Source organism: Cyanistes caeruleus, chromosome 10, assembly GCF_971803275.1.
Source record: "Cyanistes caeruleus chromosome 10, bCyaCae1.hap1.1, whole genome shotgun sequence".
In the NCBI taxonomy this organism is placed as follows: domain Eukaryota; kingdom Metazoa; phylum Chordata; class Aves; order Passeriformes; family Paridae; genus Cyanistes; species Cyanistes caeruleus.
The window spans coordinates 12,085,857-12,099,785 of record NC_141710.1 but is presented as its reverse complement, the minus strand read 5'-3'; the positions used below and the strand labels follow the sequence as shown (position 1 = coordinate 12,099,785).

General features: G+C 49.4%; 1 protein-coding gene across 5 annotated transcripts; it reads left to right on the top strand.

The window, feature by feature from the left end:
- The first annotated feature begins 139 nt into the window (after window positions 1-139).
- On the top strand, window positions 140-11,083 carry ZIC4 (Zic family zinc finger 4). Of its 5 annotated transcripts, XR_015274306.1 has the most exons (5): window positions 143-906; window positions 1,015-1,632; window positions 6,057-6,381; window positions 8,224-8,346; window positions 8,550-11,083. XR_015274306.1 is itself a non-coding variant. In XM_086843401.1 (4 exons), coding segments are annotated over exons 1-4 (1,425 nt in total). In that variant the 5' UTR covers window positions 140-425; the 3' UTR covers window positions 8,225-11,083. The 5 variants fall into 5 exon arrangements, 3 of the variants coding, with proteins under 3 accessions (XP_086699527.1, XP_086699526.1, XP_023789051.2); XM_086843401.1 differs by having other exon boundaries at window positions 140-906; window positions 8,224-11,083; XR_015274304.1 differs by having other exon boundaries at window positions 359-1,632.
- Window positions 11,084-13,929: the final 2,846 nt, after the last annotated feature.

The following is a 13,929-nucleotide window of genomic DNA, read 5'->3' as shown; positions in this document are numbered from 1 at the left end:
CACCGGCGAGCCCTCATTCAGACGGCGGCGGGACCTGTCACGGTGACGTCACGGCGGCGGCGGCCAATGGGCGGGCGCGGCGATTGTGTGGCCGGGGGGCAGCGGCGCGGCCGGAGCGCGGCCCGTCCGGTCCCGCCGCGCCGTGAGGGCCTCCCCGGCCCCGGGCGGGACGGGCCGCGCCGCGGGACCGCCCCGGCAAAGCCTCCCGCCGGCCCCCCGAGCCCACCCGCTGGCACAGCCGCCCATGCATCCCGCCGCCAGGGCAGCGGGACCAGGAAACTTTTTTATTTTGGGAGAAAGGAGAGAAAAAAAAAAAAAAAAAAAAAAAGAAAGAAAGTTGTTTCCCCCGCTCCCACCCCCCGTCCCCATGCTGCCCTGTGTATCTCTCCTCCCGCTGTCAGGTGACTTTTTAGCGTTAGAAGCTAATGAGCGTGGATGCTCTGGGGATCCCGGTGATGGACCCTGCTGCTCTCTCCAGGCGGAACACGGCGCTGAGATTAGTAGACTTGGCGGGGGCTCCTCGCCGCCATCACCACCCCCCTCAGAGCATGACAGGCTTCCCGGGCGTCGCCGGGCACCCCCACACCACGGCGCCCACGCAGCCGGGGGAACACGCCGCCGAGTCCCGCCTCGGGCCGCAGCAGCTCCGGCCAGAACACATGGGGCACCTCCACCATCCTCCTCCTCATCCTCCTCCTCAGCATCACCCCGCGGCCCTTAAGATCAGCCCTGCCCCTCATCCCCACCACCAGCTCCACCACCACCACCATCATCATCATCATCATCATCATCATCATATGGCAGGCCAAGCCGAGGTGGTCTCTAGTCAAACGGCAGCGTTTGGCCCGGCGCAGTCACCAGCAGCCCCTTACCCCGTCTCTCACCCAGCCCAGGCTCTGGCAGCAGGTAGGGACTTCTTCATACGCAGAGACCTGCCGGCCCCACTCATGCCAGGGCTGACCGAGCAGCACCCCGCTGCAAGTTCTCACCACGGACTGTTTGTCTCAACAACAGGTAGCTACCCCGGACACCATGGTCACTACCACCACCACTCAGAAGCTGGGAATCCCTCTCTGTTCTCTGGACTCCATGAGCAGCCTCCCCATGCAGCTCCAGGTGGCCATCTAAACGGACAGCTCAGACTGGGGTTACCTGGAGAAATGTACGCCAGGTCTGAACATTTCACTCAAGTACCAGCCTCCAGGACAGATCATTTTGCTGCTTCTTCGCTTCATAACTACGGTGGTATGAATCTGAACGTGAACCTGGCTCCACATCACGGCCCGGGTGCCTTCTTTCGTTACATGAGGCAGCCCATCAAACAGGAACTCATCTGTAAGTGGATTGAGTTGGACCAGACTCCCAAAAAATTATGCTCGAAAACTTTCAGCACGATGCACGAGCTGGTGACTCATGTCACGGTGGAGCACGTTGGAGGACCCGAGCAGTCCAATCACATATGTTTCTGGGAAGAGTGTCCAAGAGAGGGGAAACCTTTCAAGGCCAAATATAAACTTGTAAATCACATCAGAGTCCACACAGGTGAAAAACCTTTCCCCTGCCCTTTCCCAGGCTGTGGCAAAGTGTTTGCCAGATCAGAGAATCTCAAAATACACAAAAGAACTCATACAGGTCAGTATGTAAAGCTCTCTTTACTCTCTTTCTCTCTGTTATTCAGTGTACTGTTTTGGGGTTTCTTGGTTTTTTGATTTATTTTTTTTTTAATGTATCCTTTGAGTTGTTATTGAGTGCACGCCAAGTACCTCTGGAAAATAAATTCTCAGATTTTTTGCTTCTTTACCGTTTGGAGAAGGGGAGGAAAGGGGGGGAAGGGGAGAGTGAGAGCAAATCTCAGAATTCTCATCCATATTTTTTTTTGGTTATGCGGAGAGGCTGCTGTAATGTTTATGTGGGAAGATCTGTGTAAATATCGAGTGATATAGCTACTATTTCTGCTAATTCACACAGGCGAGGATTTTTTTTTTTTTTTCGATTTAAAGTAGTCGGGGGAAAAAAATGAAATCATTGTGCAAGCTCACAAATTAAAAGTGAACAATGGAAGTTACAACTTGTCTAGTCAGTTTTGACTGATGTCGCTGAGATGCTGCTGCTCGAACATTGTGAGAATAACAAAGCTGCGACCTTTTCGTTCAACAGTTCTGTTTTGGGCAGAGGGAGTTTCAAATGTTTGATCTGAATAACACTGACATTTTTAATGAGCATTGCCTTCCAACGACTTTCTACATTCGCAAATATGGGGAGCTGCGATTTCTGATTCCCGTGAGGGAAAAAAAAAAAAAAAAAAAAAAGGAAAAAGAAAAGGAAAAGAAAGAAAAGAAACCCTGGTATTGTTTCGGCCTGTACATTCTGAAATGTCATTTGCAGATCTGTTAAGCGAAATTGGGACATGTGTCAGAAACATCTGTTAGTTCTAGTTAACAGAAAATAAAGTAACACGATGGACGATCTTGCAAAACTACGTTTGAACTCTTCCGGCCAGGAAAGCATTTATAATTAATGAAATTGCACGTAGAAAGTTTTCACACTTCCAGGAGCAGCTTGTGAAGTTGTATTAATTAGTTTAGCAGCCGGTGTTTGTAGTCTATAGCGCTGGCTTGTCTTTTTTTTTTTTTTTTTTTTTTTTTTTTTTTTTTTTTTTCCCCTTCTCTAAAGAAGAAGATAAGAAATAAGCCCTTTTTGGAAAATTTAATCTGTTCCAGTGTAGGGTTTTCCACCTCCCACCCCCTTCTGTACAGCCTTATGCACTGCGAGGGAAACTACATAATCCTATTGTAAGATCTGCTTACAGCCAAACGTTTTTTTTTTTCGCCTTCCAGTTCATAAAATTCCCCTTCCCCCATGCTCGGTGCAGGGCTTGACCTTCCAGGAGTTGCATTTTTTATGATAGAGAGCGACGTGATATAATATGCAGAACATACACTAATTTCGTATCGCTATCGTCTAAACATAGCACCGAGATTTTACAGCGACCGTCACTCGTCACCTCATTATTTTTCCATCGCTCTATGAGGAGTAAGTCTGTGTGCAGGGCGGGGGGGTGGGGGGAGGAGGTGGACGACAGAATAGTTGTGTTCCTCGGCTGCCTTCTTGGCCCCCTTTTCCCTCGAAAATGGGGTATCCCCGGGTCACGTAACTTGTATCCCAGCCAGGTCCTTGTTGGATCAGCACAGGTACAGCCATTAACCGGGAGAGCTCATCTCTTAATGACAGTGTTTTTCTTAAGTAAACAAACTTTTACTGCTCTTTAACGGCCTCACTGTTTGAAGTCTCTGAAGCAGAAAATGGTTAAATTCTTGGGAAAACTGACCTACATCGGAGATGCAGGTTCAGGGCAAACCCGAGAGCGGAGATTTGCGTTTATTAAACACCATTCGGCGCGTCTGTACTTTTGGCTTTAACTTTCTCGGTGATTAATTGCTGTATTGTGCAAACTCCTGCAGGGCCTTTATGGTTCCACCGTTTCTATTAAACACCCAGAAGTTGTCAAAAATGCAATGTTTCTGAAACCCTAATAGAACTCACTACGAATTATTCATGAAGACAGTTCTAGATTCAACAGGAAAATTATTGCCTCCTTAAATATTAATGACTTCTGATTTCTCCGAGGCTGGGGAGCAGGCAGAGGGATATCTGGCGATGTACGAGTTTTCCAGGTTGGAGGATAAGGCCGTTAAGGCGGCGGCAACGGGACGAGCAGGACGGGCTGGGATCGCTTCAGCGCCTTCCCTGAGGGCCGGGAACAATGGTGCGAGGCGTGGGACGGAGCCCCGCTCCCTCCCTGCGGGCCCCGCCACCCCCGCGCCTCGCCCGCAGCCCCGCAGCCGCCAGCTCCGGCTTCCCCCCGCCACCACCCACCCGGAGAAGTTGGTAAATACCTTAATCCACTCCCGGAGACGGGGGATTATGCCACAAATTCCGAGCTGAATTTCACTGAACACTTTTGCCCAGCTACAAGTGTGGGGGTAAAATGGCGCTTGAGTCTCCATCGCCCGCGGAACTTTGTGCGTGGCTGCGGCAGCCGGGACCTGTGCGGTGTCCTCTCCCTGCCCGGCAGGGATTTCCGCGTAAGAAAACCTGCTCTCGCCAAAGGAATGCTTGCAAATGGCTCGGATGGCTCCTCTTTATTGAGGCGTTCAGGGAATGCAACCCGGGCAGCTGAGAAAATGCTGCCCTCTTCCCACTTGAAACCCGGCTGCACGGACGGACCTTTCAGTGGCTCTTTCAGGGGGTTAAGCGAAGTTGAACATTTTTCAACTCGGCAAAGCGCAGTGCGGCGCAGCCCGCTTTTACCTGAATGGAACTCACTTTGCACAAGCAGAGTGCTTATGAGGATGGCTTTCCCTGGGGTCTCCTAACTTACTGCTTGCTTGTACTACACTAATATCCTTGATTTGTTGTCTCAACTTAGATGCTGAAGGTCAAATTATTTCCTTACGTGGATCTCTAATTAGATTATAGGCTGGCGTGTGTCTATGCATATGCACCGCTGTATGTCGACAGTATTTGGTTACAGAATCCGCATCGGTTTTGAGACCTTATTTTTAACCTCTTCCCTCCCTTCCCTCCGACGCCAGGTATTTACCCATCCTCTGTGCAAATGTTAGCGGTGCAGGATGTCAGCGCTCCCCATTGACTATTACAGTGTGGAAAGGGCATACTTTAAACGCGGAGCCGTGAGCCTTTCCCACCCACCTTGCATAAAGTGCATTCATGTGAAATATTTGGAATGCCTTCCTTTATTTGCTCCTGCTCGCAGTCGAGCCCGATGTAGGCTGAGTCTGTCCTAAATTTAATCATGACGAATTGAGAGGGAAAAAAATAAAAACTACAACCACAAACGCACAACCCAAGAAATTAAAAAAACCAAACCAAAACAAACACACAAAACCAAATACTGGAAGTCCTTTTGGCTACATACGCCATGATGGTGAACACAGTTGCTTTGTTTGCACTTCACGTTAAGGTTAGGCCGTGTATTTTTGTGGAGTCCTCTCCGCCCTGTTACTTTCTGACTTTTGACGGGTGAGGAGGATATTTTCATAGTCGGTTGGTACAGGACCTGGGTACCCCTTGGCAAGCAGGGTTTTTCAGCTTGCTATTGTCAGCGACAATAATGCCGTCAGCATTTCATCCTGCATCTGGCTGTGGCGTTTTTCCTTGAAAACCTCCTATATGTCGTCTACCATGCCAGGTCCACACGATTCGAGGTTAAACTTCCACACTACTCCAGCAACACAATTGTATTTCTATTATGCATAACATCACTTATTACATGATCAAACAATTATATCTTGATTGCAACCCCTTCAGTGAGAGTGTAGGTTGAAATGAAAAGGGAATCCCACCCTCGCGACAGTGCTGTGCACTGGCCTAGTCATCCTTCTGCTGAATCTTTATCATTTTTCCTTCTCAATCAATGTCCTTCTGAAATATTTTGTACTTAAACACATAGTATTAGCAAGCTGGGGAGCGGGGAGAGGAAGGGGATGTGGATCTTCCATGGGATTATAATCAGAGCAAGTATGAAGTGTATGAAATATGATCTAGCCAGGTTATGAAAAATATTTCCACGTGCTTGGGGGACTGTGAGAAATGTATTTAATCTAAAAGCCTTCGAAGGAATAAATCACTGACCGCTCTTTCTGCAGGACTTTGGAGTCTGCGGGGACAGCACAAGTTTGTTTGGAACGAGCTGTTCTCCTTTAAATTTTCCTTGTTTCGAAGCTTTGTCTTTTGCACAAACCACCAGGTTCACACACACACAGGGCAGAGGAAAGAGAAGCAGAAGCTGGCCGGGCAGGGCGTGCGGAGCCGGCCGCGCATCCGGGTGGGCACGGAGCGGCGGCTCCGGGGGATGCTCGGCAGGGCCCGCGGGGAAGGGCAGAGCTAGAGAGAGGAGATTCCGCGGGGAGAGGAGCCGTGGCAGGGCTGGAGACAGGGGCCCGGGGAGGCTGTGGGCTGCGGGGGTGAGGGATGCTCTGCTCCCGGCCCCGCCGCCGCCGCTAATGGCTGTGCTCGCCCATTGCCTCCTGCAGGGGAGAAGCCGTTCAAATGTGAATTCGAGGGCTGTGACAGGCGCTTCGCCAACAGCAGCGACAGGAAGAAACACTCGCATGTCCACACCAGCGACAAACCCTACAACTGCAAAGTGAGAGGCTGCGACAAGTCCTACACCCACCCCAGCTCCCTGAGAAAACACATGAAAGTGCACTGCAAATCCCCTCCTCCCAGCTCCGGCTACGAGTCCTCCACGCCCTCCTTGGTGTCCCCCTCCTCGGACTCCGGCCGGGAGCCCCCCGCCTCCTGCTCCCACGCTGAGCCCTCCGCGCCCGCGCAGCCCGCCGCCAACCTGAGCGAATGGTACGTGTGTCAAGGCGCGGGGCCCCGCGGCCCCCCCGGGCCCCCCGGCACGTCCCCGCGGCCGCGCCTCCCCGCCGAGCCCCGGCCCCGCTGCTAGGGAGCGCCGGGGGCCCGGCCCGGCCCGGCCGGCACGGGGAGCGCCGCGTCGGGCACGGGGGAGCCGAGCGGGAGCGGCAGCGAGAGGCGCTTGGCGGAGGGAGAGAGGCTGCGGGTGGGCCCTGCCTGCCCCCGGCACCGCGCACACGGGCGGGCTGCGCTCGCCTCGGCCGGGGCGCTGCCGCCTCCTCCCGCCGTGCCACACACCCCCGTTCTGACCGCCTTGCTCCGGTCTGTTTACATGCCAACTGATTTGCATTCCCTTTCCTTATCCTTGTCCTTTTCCCTTTCCTTCCCTTCCTTTCCCTTCCCCTTCCTCTTCCCGTTTTCCTTTCCCCTTCGCTTCAGTGGTTTCACACAGATTTTTCTCTGTACAGGTTTTCTCTTGTCAACAGTACTGTGTGCTGCTCTGTTCTGTTTGCCCACGATTTTCTGTGAGAGTGTGGTTTTTTTTAAGAAATATATATATATATATATATAAACTATTATTTGTTACAAATTTGTACAAAATGGATCCATTAAATTTTTTGATTAATTAACCGGTTCGAATGACGTTTCTGTAAAATATCTCCTTACATTTCCCTCTTTCTGTATATAAATACATATATATATATTTCCTCCCCCCACCCAGTAGTCGCTAATAAAGAAAGGCCCAGGGGGGTACGATGATTGACTGTCCATTTTAGCTCCCACTGGTAATGACTTCTAATACCTAAACATGCCCGTCCCCACCCAGAGTGCGGCTCCTGTTGAACCGTGGGCGCTGAAGCTCCCGGGGGGGCGGTTCTGACGGAGTGGGGGGGACCATTCTCCCACGTCACTGCCAGGGCGGGGGCCGGGCAGCCCCCGGCAGAGCGGGGACCTGGGGCCGCTGCTCCACGGCTCTGCCCTGCCAACAGCCCCGAGGAGAAATGAACCGCTCCCATAACGCGGCTTTAGCATCTCCATCCTGTCCCAGAGTCTCAGACCTACAGGGTTCACTGCACCGGTTCAGAGATGGAAGGGAGGGGGGTAAAAAAATAAACAAACCCCAAAATAAATAAACAAACCTCTCCGCTGGGGTAGAAACTACCGAATGGTGCCGTTTTAATTACTTTAATGATGTTTAAGAATACCAGATAGTATAGGCAAATAGATAGCATAGGCTGCTGGAAAGGGTTTCAATGGCATGCGGAGAGCAGACAGAAGGCTGCTGTAACCGCATCCTCCCGTGTCTGACAGATCACCTCCACACCTAGGTGACCTGGGTTACTGTGTGTGCACAACTGTACACCCAAGCACATACACACGTTTGTGTTGATACCGAGAAATGTAAAAACGACAGGAAAATAAATAGCTGGCCAGTGACTAAAAACACCCCAATGCCCAGTGCTTTCCTTACTTATACACCCGTATTTTTCTCCCAAGGCACCAAGCCGGCGTTCCTTTCTTCTTTCGCCCAAACTCAACAACTTTTGTATTTAAACACCACGGATAGTGACAACAGCGTGTCGCTAACGGGAATAACTCAGGCAATCAGCTAGGTGAGAGCAATATGTGAAAGAGAAACCTAAACAGGGGAGAGTTGTGCCCCTCTCCAGCCCCTGAAACTTGTGTCATGGAAATCGAGAAGTGCAGAAGCCAGATGCGAGTAGGGAGGTTGTTTCCACCATGTCCTGAGATCTGTTTATTTCTTTATTTCTCTGTTTACAGAAGTATTTGGATGTGCAGGCTAATCACCTTTAATTTTTCATTTGCTTGTTACAGATGTCTACCCCGTTGCTCTCAAGGTAATCTAGACAGACGCAGCTGAAAGCCTGAATCTTATGCCTTAGACATCAAAGCAAGCTCGCACAAAGAAGTATTTCTTCACAACGGTGAATCTTCATGGTAAGTTAGGATTTCTATGGCAATAGGCAAGTCATACTTAAATAGTGAAAGGCGAAGTCTGGAGCCCGTCCAGTCTTTTCATTAAGGACATAATATTTACGTCTAACAGGCCCTTTTTCTTGTGTATACAAGTATATATTTTTGTTTGACGCGAACTAAATCATTTTCATTTAATTTCCGGTAAACAAAACCCACGCGAACAGGGCACTTGTTCCAGACCATAATAAAAATGGATAAGACTGTCAGGAAGAAAAGGCCCGCTTGAACCGTCGCCTCAGCTCACTTTTGTTTCTGCTTTCTGCCAGGATCAGAGAATGCATTTGGGATTTGAGGGCGAGTTTCTAAAGGCAAGGAAATGGTTTTTAAGGGGGGAAAGAAAAGGAGAAAGGTCTAATCAAGCTCGGGTTGTTCAAAGGGCCTGATTTTGGGGTTGAAAGTGTGAGTTTTATGGTGCATCAGCATGCCACGTTAGGATCGCTATGGTAATGAGGAGAGCAATAGCAAGCGGCCTTCAAAGGAGGCACACTCCATTTGAGACAGTCTATTAAGATACATTTGCACTGACCTTTGGTTTCATGCTAGCTTAATACACTCAATCTGCTCCCCGCTAGAGATAGACTTCCTCCACCTAATGCACTTCGGCGGAGCTGGGTTTTGCTGGGCTCCACCCTCCCCCCAAGGCGGGCTCCGTTCCGACGCTGTAGCCCCGGTCTCTTTCTCCCCAAAGTAAGGGACTGGCAGCCCCCCGAGCTCGGCAGGAGCTCCCGCCCGCTGTCCCCAGCCTTTCTGACCAGCTTGTAGCAGCAAAACTGGCCACAAAGCCTGAGAATATTTTCCCTTTTCCGCCTCACCTAACGTGGGAGGGGAAGACAGGATGGGGACCGGAAGATCCCCCTCCTTGGGCTGCCTCTATCTCAGGGAGTAGGTGTCCCGATGGAAGTCCCCCAGGACCTGGAAAGCGGGGTGAGGTCCGGGGGGAGATGGCCTTACCCCCTTCACACTCCGCCCGGCCCCGCTGTCGCCGTGCGGCAGCGAGCGGAGGCTCCGCGGTGCGGGGGAACTTGACACCCGCATGGCTGGGGCCATGGGCGCTGGGCCATGGGCCCGGGAAAGTTAGAAGTCCATGTTCCAGTAATTGTCTTGTTGTTTATTTTATCCAAGTACCCTAGTGAATAGGGGAAAAATAAACACGGGGGAAAAAAAATTCAAACAGTTGAGTCGTCTTTAGTGCCAGCCCTTGTGGTTGAATAAAAAGGATGGTCCAATTTCTATTGAGCTGAGAAATCTTTGAAGTGGGAGTTATTATCTGAGAAATTCCTGCTCGTCGTCCTAACAACGCTGATGAAACGTAAAAGGTTCTTTGTCAGCGATTTGTTCTCCTCTCTGTCAAACTCACCCTGCCCGTTAGCTTTAAACCGTTTCTAAAGAGATAAAATCAAACTTTTAAAGATAACTTTGGGGGCCCAGAGGGTGCAAAAAATACCAAACTATCGAATCCTGTGTATAGACATACATCTGGATATATGTGGCTGTGTCTGCGTGAAACTCTTGACTGTGTACAGATGTCCATAGATGTCTGTGTGACCTTACAGTTCGAAAGTTGAAATTATGTCCATTGTTTTTGCATTTCATCCTCTAAACTTTTCCGTCTAATAAATTATTCCTTCACACACTCTGCACAGAATGAGATTCTTGGGAGAAGGCAGAAATGTTTGGTTTCATTAGCACCACTTAGTGACCAACAAATGTTTTCATTCCAGTAGAGTGAAAGCAAGAGTGTAGACACAGAGTAAATTCTTTGATCATTTAACAGTCCGAATACCTATCAAGCATGTATATACTGCAATGTATCGAAGTTGTTAACGCATTCAAAGTGATGGCTTCCATATGCTCTCATGTTTTATTGTCTGTGAGTGTAAGGATAGTCGAACTGCATCCCTTTTGTATCTTCATTTTATAAGCATAACGGTGTTGTACTGAAATGATTCCCTGATCAAGTTTTATTTAGTAGTTTTTCATTGAATATCACGCATTGCCCTGTTCGGAATATGAATTCCTTGAAGTTGTAACTCATCGTTGTACTTCTGTTTTAGTTGTTAAAGAATTGTCTGAGCCCAATCCTGCCATTCTAAGCCAAACTATTAATTTAATGGGACCTTTTCTGAGTAAAGACAGAGTCAAATTAGAGTGGAGTGGGTATTACTATTATTATTGTTATTATTTTTTTGTCTTGTCATATTTATGGGAAAATCTAGCACATTCTTTGTGAACTGTACAGAGAAGAAGCCTCTGAAAAATGTAGCTTGCAGAAAACATTTACAATGTTGGTATGCTGTATCTCTTCCCAGACTTCTTATATTCCTTATTTTTCTTTATCACATGTTTGGCAATGAAGGAACGTTCTGTTGTGTGTTTGAATGTACTATTTATTTTTAATATTTGGATTTTTTTTACAATAAATATTTATAAGCATTTCATTTCTATGGCTATTTTTACAAATGTGCACTTTTAAAATATGTGTTTGAACTGATAATACCGAGCCATTCCTAAAACTGTGTAATCAACTTTCTCTTTCTGTTGGTTTTTATATTAGTAGAAAAAAAATGCCCAAACCTGTGTACTGTTAATGTGGTGTACAATGAAGTATTAATGAGTGTTTTTTTTGTTGGTCTTTAACCTTTTTAAATGTTAATCGTTTTAGGTTGGCATTTCCATTAAAAGAACAAAACAAACCAAACCCCTTCTTTGGCTTCATTTCTGAGACAACATTTCTCAGATCGCAGACTTCAAACCGATTGTACTTCGAGCACTGCCCAAGGTGCAGGGTGAGGAAACAGAGCCGGGGGTCACGCAGGTGGAGCCCTGTCCCTCTGCGGGGTGGGTGCGTGTCCCGCGGGCCTCGGCAGTGTCACCCTGGCTGCTCACGGGCACTGTGCCACTCTGGGGACACCAACAGCAGGACGCTGGCCACCAGCCTCGGGGGATTGGGCGCTGAGTTTTCATCGGGGCTACCCCGAGAGGCCGCTGCTCCCCTTTGCCCGAAGGGTTGTTGTTTCACAGGATGCAAGTGTTCTTTTGAAGAATTTCCCCCCTTCTCCAGGATGGGTCCCTGTCCCCGCGAAATAAACATTTTTATCCGCTTCCTAGGAGGATTTAGGGCATTTTATTTATTTTTTAAGAAAGGGAATTCTTTCGCCAGCTAAAGTAATTTGAAAGTAAGCCTTCTTTCGCTTGCTCATTCTCCTGATGGCTCTGTTAACACGTTGCGGGGTTTGGCAGCTCCCGGACCTGCTGAGAGCTCCCTTCGCACGAGAAACGCAGCTCTGCTGCTCGAGGGATGCTGCAGCCCCGGGCACAGCGCGGCCCGAGGCCGGCAGGAGCCTCGCGCATGCGCTCCCTGCATTCCTTTTGGAAAAGGAAAACTTGAAAGAAGTTGCCTAACACAGAGAGATGACAAAAAGTTGGCTTTAGCTGCCAGGAATATTGTCAATAGAGAATACATTTGACTACATGAAGGGAGAGAGAGAAAGAAATAAAATAATTTAAGAAATAATAGAATTCAAGAAAAAGAAATGAAGGAAAACATTTTGCTGGTCTGTAAAAGACAAAAACCGGCCCATAAAGGAAAGGAGGGCTAACAGTACATGCTAATTAAAGAATACAATTCTATGGTCTATAATGATTGAGCGAAGACATGTACTTATTACACTTGACTGTCAACAAGGGAAGGAATGTCCCCTCAGACAACATGGTGAGAGACGTGTGGGCATTATTAGTGGCCCTTTTATAGACATTGCCTTTTCTTTCTCAATGCTGACAAACCATTTTGGAGGGAACCATCCCCTGTTGCTTCCTATCATCGATCCCCATGCAAGGCCCTGCATTGTGCAAGTGCATTAATTAAAGACCATTCATTTAACAAAAGCACATTGTATGTTCAGGAAAGGAAGATTAGAAATATGAATCAGTAACCGAGACCCGTTTCCGCCACCTTACCGGGAGAAGCGGAGGGGAAGGAGGTGCAGCGTGCACTTAAACACTCTGCACCTCCTGGACGGAGCGGAACGCAACTCCGGTTGGGCTTTTCGGGAGAGAAATCCTGAAACTTATTACAATTGAAAACAACAACAACAATAACAACAACAAGAGGTTGTCAAGTGTCTCTGTGGGCGTCAGATTGCTCGACCCTGCTCGGCGCCTCACCAGCAGCCCGCTCCAAGGGCGGCCCAGCTCGGAACGGCCCGGCTCGCTCCGGCTCCCCTTCCCGGGAGCGACCGTGGCCGGGGCTGCAGTGCGTGTGCACACACATCCCCACACACATCTCTTATGCCAACGGGCTCTCTCCAGCTGCACGTAGAAGCACAGGCACACGGACCTGCGTCCTTCCCTCCCCACCCCTGCGCTGCCCAGATTTTTTGCCGTCCAAAGAAAAAACCATCTGGTGCCCCAAAGCTGGTCGCGACACCGATGTGACTTATCGTGAGGAGGTAGAAGGAATACGCAGGGAGAAGGAGGTTAGGAGGGAGCGGGGGAAGGACACAAGACGGATTCCCAGTATCACCCACATGACTTGCTAAGCGGCTCCAGCTCCTCTAAAACCTCTGGGCCATATGTTAGTTTATTTACACCCTTTGTCTTTTTGTGTGTCGCCTAGTGAAATAATATTCCTGGGATATAAATGAAAGTAAGCTACAGTAAACAAACAAGGGCAGAGCCTGCTGAAGCGATATGTAACATTTCTGAGTTTCCAACAGAGTATGTCGTTCTCATGGTTATAATGGGGCCAGGATAGCAATTAAAGCTTTTAGTTAAAGCCTCTAGATTTTTAATGCTGAATGACGCTTTGACTCCATTTTCTCATAGTTGATTTAGAGTTTTTTGCAGAATTCGCTATGGGAGGAGAAGGAGGGGGAAGGACAAAAGTCACCGCAAAAGCAACTCTAACAATTAAAAAAAAAAAATGGCACAACAGACTAAGGTGTTCTTAATGATGGCAGCATCTCAGAAAAACCTCTGCAACTTTCAGCGAGGCTGACTTTATTATCAACTTCTTCTCCATTTGGATTCACCCCGCTCCGAGGCCAGGACCACGCTAGCTCCTTTGGATCAGGTGCCGAGACCCCTCGGAGCTGCAGAGGGTGCGGGCAGCAGCTCCCGCCTTTCAAAATCCTCGCATCAACTTCGTTTTCTTCCTCGTCATGAGGCAGCAAACCTCATGGCCGGGCTGGGGTTCGCCGGCCTACAAGGAAACCTTTTTCCTAAAATAAATAGGACTCTCTAACAGATCGGCAGATTTTTTTTTTCTTTCCCCCTAGTCAATGTTACCCAGAGGACCGGTTCTGCACACCCGTCTCCGGGTCATTGCGGGTTGCCTGGACCGGGGAAGCCGCCCCGGGGGCCCGGGCTGAGCCCCCGGCAGCAGGAGCCGGGCTGAGCCCTGCGGGGCTGCCTGGGGAGGCCCCCGGGACGGCGCTGCCCGCGGCCAGCAGCTCCCTCTGGGCCCCCTTGCCTCCCCTGCTCGCTGCTGCCCCTGGGGATACCTGCTACAGCCCGCCCTGGAATCAGACAAAAGCGCGGACACAC